Raw genomic sequence first — 27,934 nt, 5'->3', positions numbered from 1 at the left:
GGGTCTTTATGCATCTGTTCTGTAAAATGCCATCCTGTCGGTTTAGCAGCATTTGGCTGAATCTAAACAGAATGTAGAGCTCTAGCTTCAGAATTGATCCTATACCTTCTATTAGCATCCAAACTATCAATAAACACCCATTACCCAATTCCACTGGTAGGCATATATGCCTATGTCATAACAGTGCCTCCACCATGTTTGACAGATGATATATGGTGTCATTCAGTTCATAACCATTTTCCTTCTCCATACTCAATTTGATCTTGGTGTAATCTGTTTAAAGAATCTTGTTCCAGACCTTTGAAGGCTTTTTAAAATGTTTTAGCTGCCTAATCTGACCTGGTACAAAAGGGCAATATCCACCTGTGCCACAATCAGCTCGTCACTCAGCAGGAGGGGCTGTGTGGTGTTAAGGGCACTTGAAAAGTCACAAAACATGACTCATACATTGCTCCTAATCTCCAGGCGTGTGTAAGCTCTTTACATCTGATGGATCATAGCATTCTCAGCACCCATATATACGACCAATAAGCAAACTGTAAGTGGTCCAGTACCAGGGCCAATGCGACATTCTGAAGTGACTTAGGATAAGCATCTACTGTGACTTCCTGAGATGTGACATCAGTGCTACAGTACAGTACACTTTAATGCCTGACATTCCACACCTCTTTGACCTTACCGCTCAGAACATTGTTCTCCATTTTCCTCCTATAGTCCTCTGGAGCCTCCATAATTCTCACCTTTAGCTCCTGTTATAAAGCCCTCATGTCATCCCCTATTACTATCTCTAAATACTCTCTTCTTCAAGCCTTTCAGGTCACCAGTGATCCAAGGTTTGACCAAAAAAAAAAAACATTCCCCACACCATTCCACCAGCCTGGACTCATGTTGTTTGTGCCAAATCCTGCCCCTACCATCTGTGTGCCTTAGCAGAAATCAGCAGGGATTAATCAGACCAGACTTGTTTTTCCCAGTTTTCAGGTGTTTAGTTTTTGTGAGCATGTTCCCACTGCAAGCTCAGCTTTCTGTTCTTAAGATAAGATCATTCACAGCAGTACAATTGAATTTAGCCCCTACATTTAACCCATCTGTGGCAGCCAATTAGGTGCCTTGCTCGAGGCTTGCACCTCAGCCTCAGAAAGAGAAAGCACTGTTCCTTCACTTCCCCCACCCCCACTTCCTGCTGGTCCAGGGGATAAAAACTGGCGATCTTTCGGTCTCAAGACTGCTTCTCTAACCTTTAGGCCAGTGGTTCCCAACCGTGGTCATGGAGGGCTCCGTGTCATTCACATTTTAGTGGTTTCCAAAAATGTCTTTAAATATCTTTACATACAATTTTTCCATATCGCCCGGCTCTATTCTGGGAACTGGTTCTTTCTGCTCACTGCAATTTTACACCGTGGTTATTTATTTCTATTAGCTTGGATAAATTCTGGACAGTCTCTGTTGACTTCCCTTATCATGAGTTTTGAGGTTTTTTTTTTTTAATTATTTCACCATTCTGAGTAATGTAGTGTCCATATACATCACTGAATACACTCACCAAAACACCAAGAGATTTATACACTCAGCCCTCCCCCCTCTCCACACACTCACACACACTATAAATGAATTTATGAGCCTATCATTCTGTCCGGACTAATAGCATAGTAAATACTGTTATAGTGCTAATATCAGAGATATTCATGTGTTCATAATGCCAGATATTTGATGTTTTACATCATAATGTTGTTTAGCATATCATATAGTGTGTATGTTTTATATCTTATAAATATTGTTTGTATTTTAGAGGTTTTGTTTGTTATTCAGCCATTTTATTAATATGTGCATTCATTGCAGGGCTTTGCCAGTATGTGAAAGAGGAAAGAGGGTCTATATGTATACAGTTTTGTGTGTGCGGACATGCATGTTTGTGCTCATACAGCTGCAAGTACACACAAGTCTGTGTGTGTGTGAGTAATGAGTTGTGTGTTGTTCTCTGTGTTCTCCACAGGCGGAGCAGCAGCGAACCTGCCATCTGTCCCTGTTCTGTCCCCAACCACCCATACCAACACCCCCAACATGAGGTAATACATCACAGAAAGAGACATAGACACAGAGAGAGGGAGAAAGTGAAGACCATCTGTAGTCTTGTGATTGGGCTTTTTAAATCAGTTTTTTCATTGATTGTTTATTTACACTTTATTTTTAAGTTAACACATGTATTATGTATTTATACTTATATATACATTTAAATATATGTATCATCACTATATGGACTGAATCTGAACTTTTCAGGAGAAGGTAAACACATTCTGGAAGAGTCCATGTCCCTGCATTCTTCATTTATCCATTTACATTTAGGGCATTTAGCAGAGGCTGTTATCCAGAACGACTTACAAAAGTACTTTGCTATTTACCCAAGTTTAACCTCAGCTGCTTTGAATAGGCTAAAATTCAAAAATACCTCTAAAAATCCATCACAGTTCATTTATATATTACCATTTTTAACTCTTCTTTAGCCCTTAAAATTAAACAGGCTGCACCTTTAAAATAACAACATAACAAATCATAATAATGCTCCTCAGACCTGTAGTGTGGAGAATAGCATCTCTGTCATTGCTACTCAGGGCTTAGCATGCTGCTAACTGTTCTGTTAAAGCAGACAGAACAGCACTCGTAACAACTGTATAACTTTGCATAAGTCATATTTGGGTAAAATCCTGAAATATTACTCTGCCACCTCCGTCCACATGCTTTTTTTATTTCTTTCACTCAGCATATTCAGAAATGCATGTGTAAAGCATGTCCTTCATTGCTGGCGCAAAGCACTAATTCCACCTCCCAACTGTAGGGGGTTGCCCAGGAGCAAGAAATACAAATTCTCACATTATAGTGCTTTAAGTCTGAAATATTTATAGTGATTGACATCAATAAAATCAAGCTATTGAAGCTTATTTCTAGTGTACAGAGTGTTAGATAAACACACTGTTTTAGAACTTTAAGAATGTTTACATAAATTGTACCAGTTTAAAGGGCAATAGGTGGTTTTCCAGTAGTGTACAAATGCTTTTGTTTTTTGTCTGTTTCACTTTGTATTTACTGTACATTTACACTCCATCCATCACATCCACAGTATATTCATTATTTATTCATTATTTACATATTTCTATATCTCTTTCTGTCAGTATCTCAGAGCGGTTGGAGCATGCTCTTGAGAAGGCTGCTCCATTACTGAGGGAGATCTTTGTGGACTTTGCTCCGTTCCTGTCACGTACTTTGCTGGGGAGCCATGGGCAGGAGCTCCTCATCGAGGGAACCAGTATGTATTTAACCTACAACCTAAACCCTATCCTCTATCCACAGACGACGATGTTTGATGATGTTAAGTAGAGGGACTGTGAGGGCAATGGCAAATCCACAGTAGAATGCATAACAGAACAGTGCTCCAGAGTCTTCCTGTTGGCCTTGTATAGTGAAACGGTCATTTTGATTTGCCTTCCTAGCAGTCCAACGAGGTTTTCATGGGTCTTCCAGCCCTCAACCTTCCAGCATTCCTGTTAACTACCATTCTCTATTACATTACAAACTGAGGAAACCGCTCCTTTAAATTAATCGCTATCTTCGTATAGTTTAGTATAGTCTCCTGTTTTGTGGGCATTGTTTTTTATGATTTGCAGAGTGCTAGGCAGCTGTTTAGAGAAGCCCATGACAGCTGCTTGTTGGGACATGATTTGTGGAGTCAGATTTATATTTTTTACATTTAAAAAAGCTTTATCATTTGTATCACCTCAGCTTTTTCTACTGATACCTTTGAGCAAGCCATCGCCCTTACAAGTAAATTAAGTCTGACACCTTGGTGAATGTATGAGAGTTCAAATCTTTTACGTGGTGCTTTTTTGTAAATTGTATTAATTAATTAATTCATTCACTTAGCTATTCCCATTAACAAACTTTAATCAGGGGTGCACAAACCTTTTGCATGCTACTGTATGTTGGTGTTGTGTAGGCTTAGAACTGCTGGTTTTCAGTAAAATGTTTCTATATTCTGTGTCTCTTCAGGAAATACATGTAAATATGCCATCCTTCTGCACATTTCCCATGTATATGCTGAATTCAACATTCACGCAGAAGTAACAGGGAGGGCCTAGACTGTTTTCTGAATGAGACACGATACAGGGCAGCCACTCAGAGCTCAGTTACATACATCAGTCTTGAAGGCACATCCTGTTTAATTCTAAATGCTAATTGAATTACTTTAAAGAATTGCATTTATGTTTGGCAGCTAAAAGCACACGAATGTCATAAATAAACTAGAAAAAAGGATCTTAAGAGATTGACTGAAGTTAAGAGTCTTCTTTTTTGTCTTTGTAAAATGTGTGGGTGCGTGTGTGGCTGTCCTGTTTATCGTTCTCTCTCACTTCCTCCCTCTCTCCCTCCCTCCCCATGTTTGATGACCCTTGGCTCCTCTTTGCTGGTGCTGTGGATCAATAGGACATATGCTCACCGCACTTTGCCCGGTGTAATACAAGGCCTAAATATGTATTAGTTTACAGTAACATCATGTTGGTTCATTAGGGCCATCAATACTGCTGCCCCTGCAAGATGGTGCAGAATTAGATCACCAACACATGGCACTGCTTTTTTCCTCTGGTCAAACAAACCAGTAATTCACACAAGGCAGTGTGTTACAGTGGCTTTACTTCACTTAGCTATTTAAACCCTAAGAGTGTGTGAATGTGGGTCCACAATCTAATTCTTTACTTAGAACAACTACAGAACTACTGGGACACTTAATTATTCATAGTAGGTACTGAATGATTCGTAGGAAATAATTCATAATTGATACAGAACAAAGCTAAATAAGAAATCGTAATAGATTCTGCATTATTTATAGTAGGTGCTGAATGATTCATATTAAATGAATATCTTTCTCCCTTTCTCTCAGGTCTGGTGTGTATGAAGTCCAGCAGTTCTGTAGTGGAACTCGTCATGCTGCTGTGTTCACAGGTACGTAATTGATCTATCTATGTCTTTATGTCATTATCCCCACATCCCTGAATCACTCACATTAATTCATTCATCTCTCCATCATTCATTCACTTGCACTTCTATCATTGTCTTCACATCAATCTGTCCCTCCATAACCCGTTGTTCCATAACTCCATCTACACATCCATCCATCCACCCATCCATCTCTCCACCACCCATACTTTCAGAACTGTATCTCCACATCATCTATACTTCCATCCCATCACCCATCTATATCCCACCATTTCTTGTCCTTCCATAACCTTCACATCACTAATCCCTCCATCACTACTACTTCCATAACTCTTCATCACTCCATCTTTCCATTCCCTCATCACCCATACTTCCATAGCTCAATCTATTCATCCATTCATCTTTCCATCACTCCACATCCACATCCCTCCCCCTATTAATCCTCCTTTCCGTCATTTCACCATCCTGCCATTTCTTCATCTTTTTGTCCTTCCTTCCTTTCATCCATTAATTTAACCTCCACTTGTTTTTATCACTCTGTTACCCTTGTGTCATTAGTGTAAATGTTCTGTCTCTCTAAAGCCGCTTTGCCGTTATCTGTGTGAGACACCACCTCTGAGTGTGGAGAGAGATGGTAAAATCTGTAGGAACAGTGTGTGTATCAGGTTGGAACAGCGCTGGTATGAGGGCAAGGGTTAGAGGTCAGTCCCCTGGCCGTGCGGCCCCTGACCCAGTGTAACGGCCTTTTGGGGTGGACTGAGGGAGAATAATGCAGAATTGATGTCGTTTTGTTATTGATCGAACTCCGTGAGCTTTGTCTGAGGTTGTGTTGTCGAGTTTATTTAAGGAGGTTCTGCTGTAGATCTATGAATATAAATGAAGGGTTGATAGCAGGTGGATTTGTGCATGGATCGATGTGCTGACCATAATATGCTGCCTTATTGTCTGTGCATTGAATCATTTTTGTTTGTGGTTAACTGGGGTTCCGATGCTGACACATTCCATATTATGCATATTTTCTCTAGCATTTATTCTAGTTATTCCAAATATAAATAGGTTTACATGTGAGCTAACACTCCTGCACACTACATGTACAGACCAATAAGCCCTGTCCAGTGTGGTAATTTAGAGGACTTTAGGGTAAATATTGTGTTTGTAACATTTTTGTTTACCCAGCTATGAACACTGTTTCTTGCCCTTGGGAAAAAAAACTAAACCTGGGAATTACTTATTTGGTCTAAGAGGTCAACCCTAATGAGAAACTGTAGCTCCACCTCAGTGTATATCACAATACCTACATTTAGAGTGTTCTCTAGTATGTGACCTCCCACTTATAAGCCATTTATAAAACACTCTAAATGAAAGACATGCTTTTTAGTTGTTTTGCTCTTTTTATCGAAAATAGATTGAATGGAATGACCGCGATTTGGGCCACGTTCATGTTTAAAAATGATCAAATTCACTGTGAACCCCCTTCTATTCTGCTCTAATTTCTCTCGCTGTGCAGCCACACCCCTTGAACCCCAGCACACAGAAAGAAAGGGGGGAAATGACACGCTCTAATGCACCTATTTGTCATTTCTGTCACATTGTTGTGTAATGCTAATCTAATCAAAGTGGGAAATCAGGGTTCTGCTGGGTTTTCCGTGGAGGAGTGGCTCTGGGCCGAGCTCTGGGTATGTGCTGATTCGACTCGGGCCAGGCCGCCCCGCTGCCGCTGATTACTTCAATAAATCATTTGGGCCAAATTCTCTCACAGCCCCATGCAAATGTAATTTTGTTTTCGGGGGAAAGTTGGCATTTTGATCTCATAGCAAGGCAAAGAGGGAGGAAAAAACCCTGAATGAGGTCCATGCAGAGGGTTACCTCCCAAAATAATTAGGTGAGGGTAAGTTTCTAATAAAAGGTTAATAATAATTTATTTATTAATTTTCTTGTCCTTTATATCATATCATGTCGGCACTTTTATTTCTCTATTGGCTGTTTTTTCATTTGTTTGGGGAAAAGATGAGAAGAGATGGACTTGGATGGTTTTAGAGCCTCATATAATCACCTCACAGGAAGCACTCTGGGTTTTGACAGGAAGTGAATGAGCGGGCCTCTCCTGGGTGCAGGCCGAATTGATACAGGGGCGAGTTTGATGGATTATTTCTCTCCCTCTCTCCGTGTCTCATTGCGCCCCAGGCCGAGATGGGATCTGCCCGGATGCGATAGCATCGCTGAAAATTTTCTAATTAATTTCCCAGTGGCATGACGGAGTAGGGTTGGGGTGAAAGGGTCAAGGGTCGGGGTCGCTGAGGACTTTTTAATCACACTGGATTGGACAGATGTGTGTGTTGCCACTTCAGCTCAGCTTTGAGCCTCGGATGCTAAACTGTAGTTTGATGGTGCTCGGCTCTACACAATGCCTTTATTCACAATTAAAGATCAATTTTGATCAGACGCGGCTCCTCTTATGTGGTTTATTGCTTCTCACTTAGCTTCAGGTTTATTGATCCAGATATGTGCAGACTTCAGTTTTCAGCAGTCCTTCGTCACTTAGGACAGTGCTTCTGGATTGGCCTTATATTTGAGCAATTATTCAACTTACAAATCTGAAATATATTATGAAATTCCAGTTATTATGCAATTCACTGCTATTTGCTTTGTTAACTTAGTTTTATCATCCAATTCTCTTGTTTTTTTTTTTGGCATTAAAATGCTTTTTGCTTTAAAATGTGTGTATGATGTGTACTTACTAACACACGTAAAAATTATGCACACTGTAGAATAAAGTAAATTCAGGGCATCACCTTGTTCAGTGTTGTTAGAACAGGCAGTCTGGCCTTTGTCCTGGTTACAGTAACAAATAACAAAAGGACATCTTTGCTTTAAAGGACAGAAAGGACATTTCTATGCTTTACGAACTTTATCTGCATGTTTGAAGCCATTGCACAAAGCACCTTTGCAACCACCTGCCAACACATCTAGGATTTCATTGCAACCACCTAACAACACACTAGCAACTTGGGATCCTATAGGAACTGCAATCACCTATGTGGAAACCATCAGAGATAGTATTGCGACCGGACTGTAACATCTTAGTAACCACCTAACCACCTTGCAGCATCCTAGCACCCACATAGCAGCCGCCTAATATACCATGGCAACCACATAGCAACACCCTAACAGCCACCATATGCTGTGCAATCACTGAAATAGCAAGAACGTTTGTGCTAATAGTAATGCAGGACCATCTGTAGCTGTGCAGCATTATTTATTCACCAGTGTATTTTGATTAAATGTAAAGGGCATCACAGTCGCATTGTAATCACAGTATTGCTATTTTGTCATATTTGCATATTGTGCATCTTAAAATTGGTAAGTATCTTATTTAAGTTCATTATTACACTGATTTTTCAGTAAAAAGGTAACTTAACGTTCTTCCCTTCAGATTCCCTTAGTTTTCATGTTTCTGCAGTCTTTTGGCTCTTCTGCTTTGCGTGCTCCTTCCTGCGTTCTAATATCTTCACATTAAGCGGCGGGTCGGCCCACGTCTGTCTGCTCTCGGCTTTGAAGCTGCCCCTTCCAGACATGAAGGCCTATTATACTGTTTTAGTTTGAAATTTTTATGAGGGCAATTTATTTACTCCCTAGCTTGTCTCTTTGTCTCTGCTTTTGAGGCGGCAGACAGAGGGAAGTAAACTCAGTTATGGAGGAGAGCGGCTTCAAAAGGGTCAGAGTATTATTTTAATCACGTCCACCAGAGAGACAGAAAGAAAGAGGGAGAGAGAGAGAGAGAGGGAGAGAGAGAGGATATAAAACCTGCTATCAAGACGTCCACTCCATCTAGGTAATTCGGAGTGATGTGGGCATGAGGAAAAGCTTTGCATTTTACATGAAGATCATCTTTGAAAGTCCTCGTCTTTCTGTTCGAGGCCTGTGTGTAATAGCCTCGTTGTCTCGGCCTAGCTAATCTGCTGTGACAAGCTCCCAGACGTGACAGTTTGCAAGATTTACCACCCACATATCACTCTAAAAAGGTTTCAAGCTCCAACAGCTGATTAATAAATAATGCTTCACATGTAAAGGCACTCAGAGGAAGAGCTTTGGCTGCATGTTCACCATTTAGGCTGATTAGCCGCTGTTCCAGCGTTTTTCTACGGCACCGCACATTCTCCAGTTCCCCTTTCTGTTCAGGAAAGCTTTTTAAAGATGTCAGGTTATGTTTGATATAGATTTATCTTTTTTGGCAAAGCATAGTGGGTAACATCACTGCCCTGCACACAGCAGACTGGGGTTCTGCCCTCTCTTTAGTCTGTAGTGTGATTAAAACCCATTGGCTTCAACCCAGTTGCATACTACACACTAATACTATAAGATTTAGACTATATACTAATCTTAATAGTCTGGCATTTTATTACATGAAAATATTACTGTCCCACCCTAATTCTTCAAGACATAAGTAGCTCCTCCCTTCCCATTTCACATTGTATTGTGGGATTACAGTGCCCATCATAACTACATTTAAACCATTACTTGCGAGTGTATATAATGGATATTTGAGAATACTCTTTGAGCTATCACATACTCAACTGTATTACTAATTAGTATGAAATTGGGATGCACCCTTTGTCCAAATAACTGTCTAAACATTGGCCCTGTTTTGGCCGGTGCTGGCAGAGTTCAAGAGAGTATTACTGGCCTCATTCTCTGTGTGGGAGAGGAAGAGGCTTTCTACCCACCATCATTCAGTGCAATGCTAGCCAGTGCACAGTGTTAGTCTATTAGAGGTTAGAAAGTTGTGTTCTCCTCCAAGCGTGTTGAGCTCCAGTGCCCAGGCGTTAGCAGCAGTTTGAAAATATGAGGTGGAGCTTTTCTTAGAGGGAATACGGGCTAGGCTTCACCTTCCCAGCACTGGTATCATCATGTGGAAGCAGGGAGCCTTGCTAGTGAGTGAAACAAGCAATGACTTAATTGGGGAACAAACCTGTTTAACTTAACTAAAGATAATTTCTATTGGTCCATTCATCATTAGAATTTGACACAATATAAAAGACAACTGTCAGATTGTGATCTGCCGAATTATGAGTGATGAAATCCATGGGCCTATTTTTTCAGAAACCTATAAACCTACAGGAAATGCTATACAGTACTGACATAGCTCTTCTCACATTGGGCAGACTTGTCTTTGGGCTTAAATTATCTGTCTAACTGAGTAATCCTGCGTTGTCACCCACCCCCTGCTCGTGGTTGAGTGTTATGGAGTAATGATTGTGTGTGGAGGTGTTCCAGTGTCTGTGATAGCGGTGTGTGTATCAGATAAATGCAGTATTGGGGCAGGTATGGTGTGCTGTAGATCAGGCGTTATTGTCCAGCTCCCTGTCAGCTCATCTGTTCTTTTAGCCATTCATCTCCTGCGCACATCGTATGAAGGAGGAAAGAAGGGAGATACTCTGGCCCTGTAGTGCATGGAGAGATGCAGGACAGACTGTGAATCTGAAACTACCAACATCCAATGTGTTTGTAGGAGGTGCTTGTTTTATTTATATGGAGCTTTTCACAGCAGATCTGCACATTTATGAATACAGATTTATAAAACACAATAATTTACTATGATAAGAGCAAATATAATCACTGGAAAACATTCTCACTTTAAGAAATGAGGATTACCTGTGTATCTTACCATGGGTAGAAGGCTTTTCCCTTGCTAGATATATGATTAAATTCAATAAGTTCAGTTATTTTATTATTAATTAAATGGTATCTACACAATTGTAAATGATTAAATGATCAAATATGTTTAATGTCTTATTATGTTTTATCTCTTTATTCCTTGTTTTTCTAGTTTCTGGTGATTTTGACTACTTTAACCAGGTCACAGCCCCAGAAATTGTGAAACTTCCTACATTCGATAACCAAAGAAGTGTTTAATTGATTGATTGTACCATTTTTTGGCCTTCCTTGTGTGTGTGTGTGTGCATGACAGCAGTGGCTGCGGTAATGCAGAGTTAACCTGTTAAACATTTGGGCAGCGTCTCGCTCCTGTCCTCTGACCTTTAGCCTGGAAACAGAGGGAGTTTAACCCCCCTCTGGAGTCTGAGAATGGAGGATCAATACTCAGACAGAGGGAGAGAGAAATCGATTGGCCAACTGCCCAGTGATGGAAAGCCTTTCCACTGGCCGTCTTGCCCTCATCTTCTGCTGCAACGACGTCACTTAATGCGTTACTGTTGCAACTGGGTAATAATTAAAAGTAATAATAAAGATAAAAATAATAACAAACACAATACCAATAATAAACTGATTCTGCTTTCTAATTCTTAGAACTCTAGAGTTTCTTTTGTAGTTTGCTATGCTAGTTATTATAAAAATAGGTGATTTATTAAATAGCTATTGAACACAATTTAAGGCTGTGACCAAAATGGATCCCTGTTTATGTTTTAGGGCACTAATGAAGTATATCAGCCATTTATTTCTGTGAGTGTCTGAATCTTAAAAAGTAATTTAAAAGTTATTTTGATGGCACTACAGTCTCCCATGATGCACTTATAATTTATAGTAAACATTGTGGCTCACTACATCAGCTGAATGTGGGCCAAAATGCATTGCGTCTCATTACTATTACTATTCAGATATTTTCCATGTGTGGACAGAGCTTTAAACTCTGGTCAGACACTCACATGTTTGTATATGTGAATGGTGCTGACTATAAGGGTTGAATATTAATAACACTCTAAATGTAGGTATTGTGATATACACTGAGGTGGAGCTACAGTCTCTCATTAGGGTGAATATTAATAACACTCTAAATGTAGGTATTGTGATATACACTGAGGTGGAGCTACAGTTTCTCATTAGGGTGAATATTAATAACGCTCTAAATGTAGGTATTGTGATATACACTGAGGTGGAGCTACAGTCTCTCATTAGGGTGAATATTAATACCACTCTAAATGTAGGTATTGTGATATACACTGAGGTGGAGCTACAGTTTCTCATTAGGGTGAATATTAATAACACTCTAAATGTAGGTATTGGGATATACACTGAGGTGGAGCTACAGTTTCTTATTAGGGTTAACAGGATCACCATTGTCCAACCTTCTGACAGTAGCGAGGAGTGTTAAAGCTAGGTAAACATTCTAATCTCCAGAATTGAGACATTAGTGTAGAATAATGTGGCTCAATCAGAGCTGAATTCGCTGATTTCTCTCTCGGCTGGTTCTGTGGCCTGCTGTGTATGATAACACATACGCAGGGTTCACGCTCTGGCCCAGAAATCGTGCTGCCCCTCTCTCCCCCCTCTCCATTCTTTCCCCTCTTTCCCCTTTCTCCGTCCCGCGCCCTGACCCGTGCCAGTGTCTCTGGGGGTGCTGGATAACTTTTCTCTCAGCATTCTTTGAGCGCTAAGCTCCACAGAGATTCAGGAGAAACACTCCAACACCAACTGGCTCTTAACTCAGCCGGCGCCCCGTGGCGTGAGCTCTTCCGGACAGGAAGCGAGAGGCAGACTGGCGGGGTAGGCCCTAAAACTGAACGTCTTTTAATTCACCCCCTGACCGCTGGGCTGACGGCTCGACGCAGCGGCCGTCCTGAACAGAAAGAACCGTCTCTGTTTTTCTTCCTGCAGTCTGCAGGCTTTAGAGCATTGCTGAAGTTCATCAAAACTCCAGAGGGTTCGTGCAGAGATATTCTTAGCTCACCCTGATGATCTTTCTCTCTTCTTTCTCTCTTCTTTTTACTCCGTCCTGTCCTGTGTAATCTGTGAAAGTGATCTGAGAAAGTGGCTTGAACAGTTAGTTATGTAGCCATGAAGTAACACAAATACAAATACAAGTAAACAGACAATTCTTTGTGATTGCCTGCCATTGTCATGGCCCTGAGAGAGCACAATTGGCCTTGCTGGGTGGGTAGATGCCAGGATTGGTAGATGGAGCTCTCACCCCACATTGCTTTGTTGCGGTACTGGCCGTCACTGGCGCCTGCAGACTGGTGCTTCACATCTCTCCAGACATGTTGGTTGCCCGGTGATGTTGCATCGGCGACAGTTCGAAAAATGAGCGGGTATTTTTTTTTGGTCACATATATACACACACACAATGAAGTAAATATCAATACAAGTAAACAAACAAATATATACCTATAACGGCTTATTTGTAAAATGTATATTTGTTCCATAGAATAATACAATTGTATTTTACAATGTTCCTTGGATATTATTTATATTCAAATCTTATCTTTTACTTTTATTTCTCTGTCACTTAACATTATAGATTATGCATTATATACATGATATTATAACTAACATTATATACAATTAGATAATATATGTGAAAGTGGTGTCTCCACCTATCCAGACACATCAGCAGCACTGTGCGTTTTTATGGTTTTTAGTATGTACTTGCAAATAGCATGTACTTGTTTTGCAATAGTTGTGTTTGTATTAATTTTAATGAACTAATTTGCCAGACATTTAATGACCATTACAGCTTGGCCCTCGGTCTGTAGCAGACAACCTTTAAAATGATTTTTAAAAACCGAAATGTGTTTAATTGATTATTTGCCGCTCATCAATAGTACAAAGATATAAATGTACAAACATGACGTAAAGTGCAAAATTCCAAACCAAATGATTCCGTTGAGCAGGTTTGTGGGATATCTTGAAAACATTTTTTTTTAAATCCATGCACTGGCTTTACTGCATTGTTTCTTTATTTAAGAAAGATTTATGTATGTTAATATTATTCTTGTCACATCTTACCATACGGCTGGGTGTAATGTAAGCTATATAGGCGATGCTTAAATTTAGATGGAAATAACCAGACGAGATGACAAGAATAATTTAGAGAAGAATGTAGAGCTATGCGTTGAAAAAAAACTAATAAAAACATTGGGGATTAAAAAAAAGAAAAAGTTCAGCAGTTTTTATATTATCCAGCACGTCAAAGCCCAGCACATCTATCGGGGGGAATCGCAACTGTGTGTTTAAGTCCAAACCTGTGTTTGGTGAAAGTAAATATTTGTCTGCTCTCTTTAAGCCCCTTGGTGTGTGTGTGTGTGTGTGTGTGTGTGTGTGTGTGTGTGTGTGTGTGTGTGTGTGTGTGTGTGTGTGTGTGTGAAAACAGAGGCAACTGCTGGTGTGGTGTGTGTTTTCTTTAGACTAGATAAGATCAGAGAACAGGGCTGAGGCATGTAGACGTGTTCACCCAGTCACATCAGTAATTAAACTGCCTATACACTCTGTCAGCACCTATTCTAGTGCACTGATGCCTCTGAATCAGAATGACTCACTATTCGTTTGTAGTTCCGCCACCTTAGTCCTTGTTAGAACAACCAAGACATGCCTCTTTTGGCTTAATTGACTCCTCCCTCACATTATACAGTTTGTAAGACTTAGTCAAACACCTATTGATTTGGATGTGGATTCCATCTATATGAGGTTGGATTTGGATCGGTTTAGAGTCTGGATTTATGTTTGATTTTAAATTGCACTGGGGTCCAAACTGGATTTAAGTTTCGATTTGATTGAATTCAGGGGTGGATTTAGATTGGATTCGGTGGGTGATCTGGATTTGAGTCTGAATTTGGATTTTGAGTGTAAATGTAATTTGGATTTTTGTTTTTTTTTTGACGTTTGATTCTGCATTTGAATTGAATTTTATTTGGATTTGTTTTGTCTGATCATACAGAACCTTAATTCTCACTCTTAGCATGATGCCTATCTCTGCTCTCACACGACCGATATTATGGTCAAGATTTAGATTTGGATTAGATTAAGGTTTTTTATGTTTAGTATGGGTTGGATCTGACTTGGATATAATGTGGTCTGATATTGCGTCTGAATGTTAGTTGGATATGGGTTGTATATGGATCTGGATTTAAATCAGAATTTTTATTTTGAGTCTTGTGTTGTGATTCTGGATCGGATGTCAGATAGAATTTTGCTTGTGATCAAAGCTGTAAGGTAGTTACTCACGCTTCATTAATCACCTGATGCTTCATGTAGATGCGTAATTTAAACTTACTCACTCTCATCACAATGCCCAGCTCTGCTCTCACGCGTGACGGATATTTCTTCTATTCCGAATGAACTTCAATCCCCCAGCCGGCCAAAAACAAACAAATACTTGTGATTATAACTGATGGGTGGGTAACCCGCGAGTGACTTGTTTATTTTTCGTTGAGAGGAACCAAACGTCTTTGCCACTTTCCTGCCCTACTCTGGCGTAGGAGGCTGCTGCGTTGCATTGTTGGTCTGTGTTGTGTCAGAGGTGTTTTAGATTTTGTGGTAATTACGCTTTTCTCAATCAGTAGTAATTAGGGACACTCTGCTGCAGTCGTCAGCATAGAGACTAAACAAAGACTAAAACAGGAAGCGTGGATCGCGTACTACTAAACAGTCACTCTTTCAAAAACAGGCTTTAGATGGTCAGACTAAAATGGCACTAAAATGCACCGCTGAGCTGGTGTATATGCGGTACTTCATTAGCAGTGTGGAAAGAAAGTTAAATCTGCTCAATGTTAAACAGTTATCATAGGGAGTAGAGTAAGCTTTTTCCTTACAGTACATTAGGAGTGAAAGCCATTGGTTGGCATTATTTTGGAACAGATGCTGCTTTGGCTGAAGTAGAAGCAAACTGAATCTGTGGATTGTTGGCTGTCTCAATTGTATGAATGAAACAAAAACAATAAATAAAAAATATATATTTTTATATTTGATGCTCTACACATTTTTGTACCTATTCAGGGCCTTTGTGAAAATACTAAACTTTACAGAACAATTTAGTCAAATATAAAATTGTTTTTTTTGGGCTGGAGAGTGTTGGGTCAATAAGTATTACTGTTAATAACAAATGTAAAAGAAAATAAATGTAGTAATATATATGTATTTTTTTAGAAAGCACTTTTAAAACAGAGCAGCTATAATCACTCTGTAGTTAAATGATATAGTGATATATTTTAATTAAAAGCTTAGTAATTGAGATCCTTCTTTAAAGTGCAGACAGAACCTGCAGCATCTTCATTCACATATTACAACATTATTTATTAGTTTTAAAGAACCTTCATAAAGTTGAGAGTTGTATTTTGAGTTGTATCTTTGTATTGTGATAGTTCAGTATAGAACTGTTGTCTTGCACATTATGCTTTCAACAACTCCTTTTACAAGTGAATTAAAACCTGGCAAAATACATAAATTATGTGCAGTTTCTATTCTATTGAATGTAAAATATGTGCTTTTTCATGTCTTAAGATGCATTTGTAAATGCCTTAAATCATTCAAGTGCAGTAGCAGTGTTTTCTGTTTGAGCTGGAGGTGAGGTGATTATGCTTTTGTTTGGGGTAACACACACACACACACACACACACACACACACACACACACAAACCCACACACCAGTGCCAGACTTGTTCTTTGTGAAAGCTCTATCAGTGTTGCAGCAGAGCAGGTCCGAGCCCTGGGGCTGGTCTGCTGAGAATACACACATACACATACACACATACACACACACACACACACACACAAACACACACACACACACACACACTCGTTCCCTTGCCCTCTCTCTCCCCAGAGAACTCTGCAATCAGCAGCTTGTGTGTGTGTTTCCAGGCCTGTATCCTCCAGATCATACACACAGCATACCCATCCGTACTGCGGAGAATCAAAGCCGTGTGATCTGACCTTTCCTCTGGTCCTACTGAACTGATATGGATTCCAGTTATACACTTATATACAGCCTCCAAACACACACACACACACACACACACACACACACTACATCTGGTGAATTTCCTGAGAATAAATATTTCCTATTTTTAGACAGTTGCTGACCTCACTAAGGACATTACACAGATAAATAGAGCAGTTTATTAATCCCAGAAGGAGAATCTGTCATTAGAGCTGCATATCCTCCACCAAACACTGTGAAATCATGAGCACACAGCATATGGAGGTTTAGAATAAAGTATAGTTAAAACTAAAAGTTTGGGCAGTCCTGTTTAAACAGCGCATTAGCAGCCGAGGCATAGGCTGCATCAAGCACACAACTACAAGGCTGACTGTTCAATTGCTGCCTAATATCTATATCCCACCCCTTGACGGGTGCCGTTGTAACCAGATAATCAATGTTACCTTGTTAAGAACAAGAGAACGTCTCCATGTGAAGAACATATCCTTTGCTTCTTCTTGGTAGATGGTTATCAGGCTGCTGTCCTTCCAGGAAAAGTGAAAAGAGAATGCGTCACTGCATCGTTTCACATACAGCTTGACCAGTTCTTACCTTAATTGAAGTCATTTCAATTTCCCACCCAGAAGCCAGACACAGCATTTCTTTTTGTACACAATGTCATTGGACAATCAAAAAAAAAAAAACAGGCGCATCAGCTAACACACGCTAGCATCTTGCTGAGTGATTGGGGCAGAGAGCGTGAGGCCATTTTGCTCTTTGGGACCCAGTCATGGCATTGCCATTACTTTGGATTGAAGAGGCTTCTAATGATTCAACCAGCTTTGAAGTGGTAGACAAAAAAAAGCCCTTTGAATGGAAATGGAGCCAATGCGAAAAATAATTTTTAATAAATTGTTGCAATAACTGGTATCACAGAAAAGTAGATTTGTGCTAAATCCAGTGATATAAACCCCTTGTAGAAAGTGTGCTTTGTCACTACTGTACAGTTAAAAATAGCAAGATATGGCCATCTCCTCCTCAGCTCAGTTCTTGAAGAGCTTAAAGTGCCTGCAGGTTTATTACAGCCGGATCTCAGGGAGGTGTTCCGACTCCGGCGCTGAAATCGATCCCCTCTCTTTCGGAAGCGCGATCCAGGAGATGACCTGGATGGATCGGGTCGAGTGGTCGCCGTGGCGTCGGGCCCGGAGGTTGAGGTCAAAGTTGAGAGGTCACAAATGGCTGCTTGTATCCTCTCGTCAGGTCAGATGCCATAAAAGCGTATCAGTGCAGCGCAGAGTGACCGCTGGAAATCCAATAACCATCAGAGAGCGGATCGTTAAGACTGTTTGATTGGGGTCATTGCTTTCTTTAATTAAAGAATGATTCCTCCTTGGCGGCCGTCGGTGCCGCATTTATCTGAGCGGTGGCTGAAGATGCGGACAGTGACCTCAGATGCTGAATAAATCAACGTCCTGCAGTTGGAGCACGGATATCTGCTGTGTACAACCTGCTGGACTTAATTGGATGGCTTACGTGCTACATATCACAGTTGTGGAGCACTGAAGTTAATATAGATTAGTATTACTTTCTTTCTTATTATCTCTACTATAAATGAAACTTTATTTCTGGCAAAAGCAGAGTGAGTGCAAACATTCAAACGTGAGCTTAACTGAGGGGCTCTAAATACGTAAATCTATCAATGTCCAAATAAATATCATTAGTGAAAGGAGGTTGTGTCAAACACTGACACTTTTTTAATTAATTAATTTATTTTTTAAACATCATATCTAGGGTTACTCTAGAGTTACGTCTTCGATCGATCCGTCTCCAAAAAAAAATTATTTTCGAATGGGGTGGGGGGTGGGGGGTTGGTGGTATAGAGTCCTCTCATTGTTTACGGGTCTTATTTGTAACTGTATGTTAAGCTAACCCCACTGTGTGAAGGCTGCAGTTTAGCCTGGCTAACTCTCACTGGGTTGTTCATCTGCTTCAAAAGGGTGCTTTATTACAGTCACCATAAGGGAAATTGAAAGTGAATTCTGTAAATTTTACACAAAACTCAGTAATCACACACACCATGAAAAAAGCTTCTTATCTCATGGTGTGGGGAAACGGTTATATAGTCCTTTTCAGAATTGTTCGTCTCCTCAGTGATAAACCTCAGTCCAGAAAGCAGTAAAATCACCACAGCTTTCTAGCAATAGTTTTCAGCCCCCCCCCACCCCATAAGAATGAATAGTGACATTCTGTGTGCAAAAGCTTTCTTCATATTAGTACACTAAAAACACCACGTGGAATACCAGAGCAAATACCATTCAAAGTAACATCCTAACAACTAGCAACCATATAGCAACCAGCTTGAGTAGTTTATAAATTACATAACAACACCCCTGCAGCCATCAAAGAAAAGCATAGCAACTAGTTATCAGCGCCATCTAGCAACATCCTAGCAATCACCTGGAATAACAAAATCTCGCTCCTCTGTCTCAGCTGTAAAGTCTGATCAGTCTGGTGGGTGTGTTGTGTGTTTGGAGTCTCTGGAGGGTCTTCTGGAAGCTTGAGAGTTCTAACTGTTATCTTGGTGGTCTTGTTGTGGTGTTGACAGTCTTACAGATAGAGCTCAAATCTGGACCTGTCTCAGCGAAACAGAGCCAGACACACACCTTTTTATTCGCTAGGCTGAGAGAGTGTTGATCATGTATTTTAATTGATATATATATATTTATTTTTTATAATTTCATTTCCATACAGTAATGAATAAAACTATTTTAGTCTGTGTGTAACTCTGCTGTGTGTCTGTTTACAGGAATGGCAGAACTCAATCCAGAAGAACGCAGGCCTGGCCTTTATTGAGCTGGTAAACGAGGGCAGGTAAGAGTTTAATCTACACCTCTGTACCCACCTGTCAATTAGGGCAGTTACTGATGTAATCCCTTACCTCTGATCTGTTCATGGCACCTGTTCATTACCGGCACTGCTTTCTGCTCAGTGCCTACATCGACTGTGAGTCAAATGTGTTCATATCACACACAAAAACACTTGTGTGCATACGATGTAGGGTTTTCTAATAAAGTGGCCAATGATTGGAAATAGACTTCATAGACACAGATCATCTGGACATAGTGGAGGAAGCCCTGCTGGACTCCTGCATTGCCCAAGATCCCACAAGGATGAAAGGAAGTCTTCTCCAGTTTAGAGCTCTCAGATCTCACTGTGTTCAGGAGAGGCCTCTCGCATTAGTGTCAGCCATGCTAGTTCATGCTAATATATGCGCTTGTGTGCTAACGAGAGCCAGCCAAATGCTAATGAATGTCATGCGCTCTCTCTGATCTTCAGGCTTGTGATGAAAGTTCTGTTTATACACTCATGTTTTCCTGGTTTGAAAACCACACACTCGTTTTACAGCAGTCATCTTTCCAATTCATTGGCCTTTGCACACTCACATACGCAGAAGGATGAGAAACTGAAACTATTCTAGCAGATTATTGTATGTTATCTAAGTTAAAATGTTTCTTTTGGGTCCTTCTGGTTATATTAATATTATTTTAGGTGCACAAATCAGCCATAACATTAAAACCACCGGCATAATAATGTATAGAGTACTAGAGAATAATGTATTTTTAAAAACTCACTAAAAAGTGTTTTTTTTCCAGGATGTGCTGCACTTTATCCAAACCAAACCCCAGTAATTAGCGTCACCATTAAGAGGTGTGTTTCGGATGCAACAATTTGTAGGTGCATGGTACTTAACAACGTAACATCCACATGAATGTCAGGACCCAAGCTTTCTCAGCAGAACATTGCCCAGAGTATTACACTGCCTCTGCCAGCTTGCTTTCATCCCATAGTGCACTCTGGCGCTATTATTTCCCCACATTATACAAAATACAGCATTGGGACTGTGATGCGTCTGTTGCTATGTAGCTCCATACTCAGTAGGGTGTGCACCACGTGTTCTGGGATCGGACCATATGGGCTAGCCTTCACACCCTCTGCTCATCAGTGAACCTTGTACCCCATTCACTGGTTGTCCTTTCTTGAACCTTTTTTGATAGGTAGTTACCACTGCATATCGGGAACACCCCACAAGATCTGCCATTTTGGAGATGCTCTGACCCAGTCATCCAGCCATCACAGTTTTGTCCTTGTCAAACTCGCACACTTTTCCTGCTTTCAACACAACAACTTTATAAATTGACAGTTCGCTTGCTGCTTAATATATCCCATTTATAACCAGATATATTATTCACTGAATACAATTGATTACACTTTAATGTTATGACTGATTGTTGAGTATGGCCAACAAATACATATATAAGTTTTTAATAACAACAACAACAACTATAACAAAATAAAATGGTCTAGAACTGAAATTAAATAATAGTGTAAAATACACAAAACTCATTCATAAATGAGTTTAAATGAGTCATAAATTCATAAATGAGTCAGGAGTGATCCCATGATCAGGAGTGATCCCATGATCAAAAAGGTGGATTTCCCAGGGCAAGTCTCAACCGTTGCACTTTGGTGATGCTGACCCTTACAAATTTCCCATATTCATATTCACATATTGGGGGGAAAATTAACCCACAGTGTGGTGTGTTTAAAGGTTCGGCACATTTTATGTGTTGTGTTTATTTATTTATTTTCCCCTGCATACGATCACTTTAAAAAAAAAAATGAACATGACACATTTTGCACAGGGGTGCCAAAGAAGGTTTCACTACAGTCAAAGAACTGCTTCTTCAGTACTACATAGAACCTTTTTTAGTTAGTGTACAATAACGCATTGATATTTCTGCTGGCAGTCATATGCTATGAAACCGTGTGTCATCACCAGTCGGTTGTACAGAGCAGCACTGAATGTTGTTCAGCACTCCAGATGCCTGGGTTGTGCTCTCGTGCGAATGGCTTGATTTGCGATGTAGGGGTGTGTAACACTATCCACTTCTCGCACAGAGAGGAGAAAAAAGCTGACAGAGGAGCAAAGCCGAGAGAATGTGTGTGTGCAGTAAGAGGCACCTCTGTGGAGTGTAAGACCATAAAGCGTGCGTCCCTGCAGCGCGGCCGGCGTTATTGATGGTGTTTAGGGTGAGTGGGGGGGCGGGTTTAAGGTCAGCAGAGCGTCCAGGGCACCTCCGCTCCCCTGCTGCCCAGCGTCGACACTCCGAGCTCGGGTTACCCCCCTCCACCCTCCCCCTGTTATTCTTCCACTTTGCACGGGCCGTAGCCTCCTGACCCGCTGAGAGCGGCTCCGTAACCCTGCGGCCTTTATTGGGCCACAAGGCATCCCGCTCCTGCATCAACATCGCCTTCATCACTCACTGTAATGTCTCTTTAAAGCAATAGTTTGACAAAATATCAAATGTACACAGTCTCTCGTTCTTAGCCCAAATGTAGTTGGTCAGTCAAGATGTGTTTGGTGTCTAAAGTTTGCTTCAGACACTGAAACTATGAAGCTAACATAGCTAATAAGTCACCCCACCAAAAAATCACCATACCATACCTATTTTTTTAAGGGTTAGGTAGATTCCTGGCAAAGTATTCTAATATTCTTCAACTAATCTTATCAAATAGGTGTTAGCATAGCCAAAACTACAGCAGTCAGGCTAATTCAAAAGTAAGCCATATCTTGTTTGTGCTTGACAAGTCATAAAGTGTTAAATACGTCTGTTAGAGAGTACTGTACTCAGTCATACAGTTTGAGGTGAGTGTGTGATGACGTGAATGTGTTACCAACATGCAAATTAGTGAGGTGTAAGCTCCCACTACGTCCTGTGTTATTAGCCTAATAGGTCCTTTGTAAAACTAAAGAATTAATTTTAGACACCAAACATGCCTTGGCTGATCGACTACATTTGGAGTAACAGGTAGGGACCAGGGGTAGCACATTTAACATTACATCATTTGTTATTTGTTATCCAACTGTGGAAAAGTGACAATTCCAACTTATATAACACAGTCAATAAATAAATAAATATATGAAATTAATATAAAACTATTAAATAAAATCCATATATATATAATATATATATATATATAACAATTAAATAAAATCCATATATATATATATATATATATATATATATATATATATATATATATATATATATATATATATATATATGTGTGTGTGTGTGTGTGTGTGTGTGTGTGTGTGTGTGTGTGTGTGCATATGTAGTCACATGATGAGGATTAGAGGTAGAGGTGGGGGTGGCATCCATATCCCCTTCCTTTTCCCTTTCTATTTTCAGATGCATATCATTAACAAATCAATTAGTGGTTGTTTCAGTGGGACTGGTTTTTTTAACCACTGTGGCAAATGTGATTTTCCGCCTGTTTAACATGGGGGTCGTGTGTGTGGTGACTGGGTTGGGTTTACTTATGAGACTTTGAACCCCTAACAGCCGTGTTATTAGAGTAAATCTGATTTTCCAGAGTTAAATAAGCGTCCACTTTGTAAAAACACAAGACACACTCAGCTAGCCTTAGGATGACTTGCGTTTGTACAAATGCTAAGTGTATCTCTGTCTCTTTTTTCAAACTCTCTCTCTCTCTCTCTCTCTCTCTCTCTCTCTCTCTCTCTCTCTCTTTCTTTCCCTCCAGGCTGCTAAGTCATACTATGAAGGACCACCTGGTGCGCGTGGCAAATGAAGCTGAGTTTATCCTGAGTCGGCAAAGGGCAGAAGACATACATAAGCATGCAGAGTTTGAGGTAGGCTTTCACTCTCGAGCAAAAAGACTATCCATTAAACTGATGCCTAGAATAGAGTAAACAAAGAACGTAGTCTTGGGAAATGTCATGTCATCTCAATACAGGGAACAGACTAACGCACAGAGGCCTGGTAACTCGTCACCTCTTACAGCACTTGTTGAAGCAGATGGTCAACAAAGTTTGCTGTTAGTCAGTATCAGTGTTGACTAGTTGTCAACAATATAGTCAGTGACTATGCCAGTTAAGTTGTTTTCAGGGTCGATTGGGGCAGTGGTGGCTCAGCGGTTAGAGTGCCGGGCTATTGATAACAGGGTTGTGGGTTTGTTTCCCGGGCTCAGCAAGCTGCCACTGTTGGGCCCTTGAGCAAGGCCCTTCACCTTCTCTGCTCCCTGGGTGCTGGAGTTGGCTGCCAACTGCTCTGGGTGTGTGCTCAAATGCGGAGGGCACATTTTGCTGTACATAGTAGAGTGACAAATACTTGCACCTTTTTTTTGATCACTGATAACATTGATTAGTTGCCAGTAAAGTTGTTTAAGTCACTTATGTCAGGTAAGTCATGGAAGATGCAGAGAAGCAGTGAAGTTGAAAAAGTCATTAAGCTGCTGACTGCGTTGATTAGTTGTAAATAAAGCCGATTAGTCACTTTTTTTTGCTCATTGTATTGTCCCAGAAATAATTGTGATACGTTATATTATTGTCATTTTAAGACTGATCTAATGATAATATAATAGCATAATGATAATATGATGCAATTACATCTTTTTAAAGAGCAGGACAAATTTAATAATTAATTGATAATATTCAGACATTGGAATTGTAATATAAAAATATTAAAATATCATGCATAAATTAAACCAAATAAATTAAACAACTTTCTGGCTGGAATTATGCAGTCTTTGGGGGGAAAAACAGTCATTAGCCTCAAAGACCATGTCTTCACCTGTCGCTAGGGGGTATAATGGACCCCATAATTCATCAAAACAGCTCCGATTCGTGACCATACTTGATGTTTTATAATTGTCATTTAAAGATAGACCTATCACCTTATGTGCTGTTGGTGGCTATCATTGGTTAAGCTTTGGCAGTTAATCCATGGTCCACATATGTGTATGGATGCGCTATTATTGATGCATTGGTCATTGCATGCACTGCACTGTTTGTCTGCATCGTAGATGTCTTTAGATGTCGCCTCACAGACTCAAGCTTGCCTTCAATAGAGAGCAGACGAGACAACAGAATAGCATGGCTGGCTAAAATCAACGTCTCATCTAAAATACACACAAGTAAACACAATGGGCAAAAATTATCGAGGTCATGTCCATATATTGTACGATTAAATGTTTATCGTGACAGGCCTTGTTGATTGTGGGGTGGAAAAAGCCTTATTTTTGCTTGAAACAAATGTGCTCTATAATGTTCTGTGTATGATTCACATATGTGATTGATTATAGTAGTATACAGATAGGAGTAATTTAATTAATTGCAGAAGTTGATTTGTTGCTGATATCAAATGTTAGTTGTAAATAAAGGCGATTGGTTGCTGAGAACATTGATGCATTTGTGTAGTTGGTTAGTCACTGTCTGCGTCAACTAGTTGTCCACTGATCCACTGATCACTGCCATTAATAAGTTATTAATGAAGCTCATCACTCACTGACCATGGTTATTTGTCATCACTAGTTGATTAGTCATTGATTGCATCCATTAGTTGGTGGCATCTATCAGCGAAGCTGATCGTCACATTGTTTACCTAAAAAAACAAATGTGCTGTAAATGATCCACATACAGTATATAATGGATTAATCAATTAAAGGTTTAAAGTAATTGTTAGTTTCAGCCTTTGGGTGGTTGGTTGTTTTTGGAACCGTTGCTTCTACATGAGCAGTGTAGCTCCGTTATGACCAGTCTGACCTGCTGTGGTTCTGAGCTGTGAGTTTGAGGGACTGTTGTTACAAAGTTGATAATATTCAACAGTACAGTTTGTGTGCTGAATGTGTGTGTGTGTGTGTAAAGTGTTGAGTGTGAGAGTCCGTCTCAGTGGCTGTCTGTCAGCGCTGACGAACTGCTGATTTGATGAAGAACAAATGTTTTCTTTTTAAACAAAACGCGTGTGAAGACTGAGCGTCAGTGCCGAGACTGCGGCGAGTACTTTTGGCACAAATTTGACTCTCTCACACATGCATGCGCACACACACACACACACACACACACACACACACACACACACACATATATATACACTTTTTCTTTATTTTCTCCTTCTGTTTTTCTGTCTCTCTTTTTCATCTCTCTACTTTCATCTGTTCATCCCTCTTTGTTTTGTTTCCTCTATTTCTAATTTCTCTATTTTTCTCATTTTCTCTTCATCTCCACCTCTCTCTCTCGCGCTCTCTCTCCCCTCTTTTTGCTCCCATTGGGGGAGTATTTTGCCACTGACAGGAATACAACACGCCCCATTCCCCCCGCTTCTCTGTGGCAGTAAAATCAGAGCCGTGGTGGGTTTAAAGCCCCCCGTTCTCCTTCTCTTTTTCAGTAGTAGTAAAATGTTATGCTGTCAGAAAGGTTCAGGGCAGGGTCTGTTATATGAAACGAAATGGGGAAAAAAAACAAAACAGAAACAGTGTAAAAAGTAAACAGAAAATTAGCAGACGTCTGAGAGTGTGAGGTGCATGTGGCGTTAGCAGTAGTGTGTGTATTTGTGTGTGTGTGTATGTGTGTCTCTTCAGGTTGTGTGTGATTGGTCCCTGAGGCTTCATATTATCATTTCACCCACAACTCTCAGTCCACATACCCTACTGTTCACAGGCACAACAGGCTTTTCTCACTGCTCTGCTTTGATCGACAGCAGCGATGGACAGTGTTGCCATTGTTTCTGTTTGAATATCCACATTTTTTAATCTGTAGAATACCAGTATGCCAAAAACAACATATGTTATAGTTATCATTAATAAAAGCCAGCTATCATGATTTAACATTTGTTTGTAGCTCCATATGTGTTGATCCATACCTGATGGTTTGGGGATGATTTAGTGGTTTCTTATGTTGCTTGGCATAGAGCTCTTTCACAATGTAACGTGGTGTGCATCTAGACATGTGAGCTCTTCACCCATTTCAGCAGTTTTTGTCAGTTTTGTACATAGTGTTGTTTAAATGTAGTGTTATTGCAGTGTCTTTTTTTTAGCTTTCATTGTTGTGCAAGTTGTGTTTTAGTTGTTCGATTGTTGTGCACTTAGCAATATTAGTCAGTCATGCTAAACTAGTCAGTTTCAATGAAATGGCTATCAAGCTAGCCGACGTGAGCTTTTGGGAGAGACAGGAAAGACCACTGCCTACCTGCATGCGACAGGCAAGTACAGTAACTGAGCCTGCTGCATTCAGTCTTTAATTCCACATCCTCGTCTGTCTGACTTGAGCAGGTAGACAGTGTGCTCACACGTTGACTAACTTGATGAGTTGATGGAAACAGCTCACCTAAAGCCCCCCCTTCTTGGATGTTGTCTGCTTGGTGTTGTCCACTTTGCCTTGAGCTCATCATCGACTGGAAAGTAGTGAAAGCTCACAGCTGAGAACTTGGCTGGTGATGAGCAAAGAGGTTTGGAACAAAACTCCATTGAGTTGAGTTACCTGCCCTCCTCATTAAGTTCACTGTGCCTTTTATACTATTTCCTGTAGCCAGGCTACCTAGCATGACTGGCTAACATTGCACAACAATCGCACAACTAAAACACTACATACACAGCAATGAACGCTGTAAAGGACACTACAGTAACACTACATATAAACAGGAGAGAAGATCAGATCTCTGGATGTAGCTATCAGACATGTTGTTTGGAAAGTGAACATATATCACACTACTTTGAATAGAAACTTTTTTGCAGTTACTATCAATACTGAATGAATGTTTTGTACATTTGTGTGTTTTATGATATTGTATTTTGTTTCCATTTTATGAAGCAATACTCCATGTGAGGTTGTGAGCTTATTATGATTTGAATTTGATCAAATAGCATGTAAAAGCAGCAACAAAACCTGTCCCTTCAGAATGGCAATATAAAAATAGTTGTGTGGCTTTGTTTATGAAATGCATTATGCGGTCACATGATTATGTTTAAATAGTGTAGCAATAGTAAGTTAACTGAAAACATTTAATGATATCTGAGATTTATACCGCTGATGTTTGTTATACCGCTGATGTTTGTTATACCGCTGATGTCTGTTATTCTGTTGTCAACATCATACCAACATAAGGAACTTAAGGTTTAAGCCATTTTTCTCTGTGGTGTAAAAATACAATTAGACAATATCTGCTATCTTACAGTTGGTAAACACATCCTTTGTTTGTCATGAGAATTTTTACTTGAATTCTTACTTAAACATTGCTGTAAATTTAGGAAACACATAAAAGAAGCCAATACAGATGCTACTGCAGACAAGCAGAAGCTGATGCTTCATCCGAAGCTGGTTTCTGTGTTATTGTGTTTTGAATCAGTATGTTCTCTGTTGCTAATTTCAGTGAAGTGTGTGATTATTAAAAACATGCTTCAGATCATGCAGATTCACAGTCACCCGCTAAAGTCTGGACGCTC

General features: G+C 40.1%; 1 protein-coding gene across 2 annotated transcripts in view; it reads left to right on the top strand.

Annotated features, from left to right (window-relative positions):
- Positions 1-27,934, top strand: part of lrba (LPS-responsive vesicle trafficking, beach and anchor containing) — a 295,746-nt gene that overhangs the window by 110,867 nt on the left and 156,945 nt on the right. For both annotated transcript variants that reach the window (XM_072669753.1, XM_072669751.1), the window contains exons 31-35: positions 1,994-2,066; positions 3,168-3,301; positions 4,928-4,989; positions 19,440-19,504; positions 23,240-23,348. In XM_072669753.1, the coding sequence (XP_072525854.1) occupies positions 1,994-2,066; positions 3,168-3,301; positions 4,928-4,989; positions 19,440-19,504; positions 23,240-23,348 (443 nt within the window). The remainder of the gene's footprint in view (positions 1-1,993; positions 2,067-3,167; positions 3,302-4,927; positions 4,990-19,439; positions 19,505-23,239; positions 23,349-27,934) is intronic.

This window comes from Salminus brasiliensis, chromosome 24 (assembly GCF_030463535.1).
Source record: "Salminus brasiliensis chromosome 24, fSalBra1.hap2, whole genome shotgun sequence".
In the NCBI taxonomy this organism is placed as follows: domain Eukaryota; kingdom Metazoa; phylum Chordata; class Actinopteri; order Characiformes; family Bryconidae; genus Salminus; species Salminus brasiliensis.
Note: the sequence above shows the minus strand (reverse complement) of the source record. Positions and strands in the feature narration are given on the sequence as shown.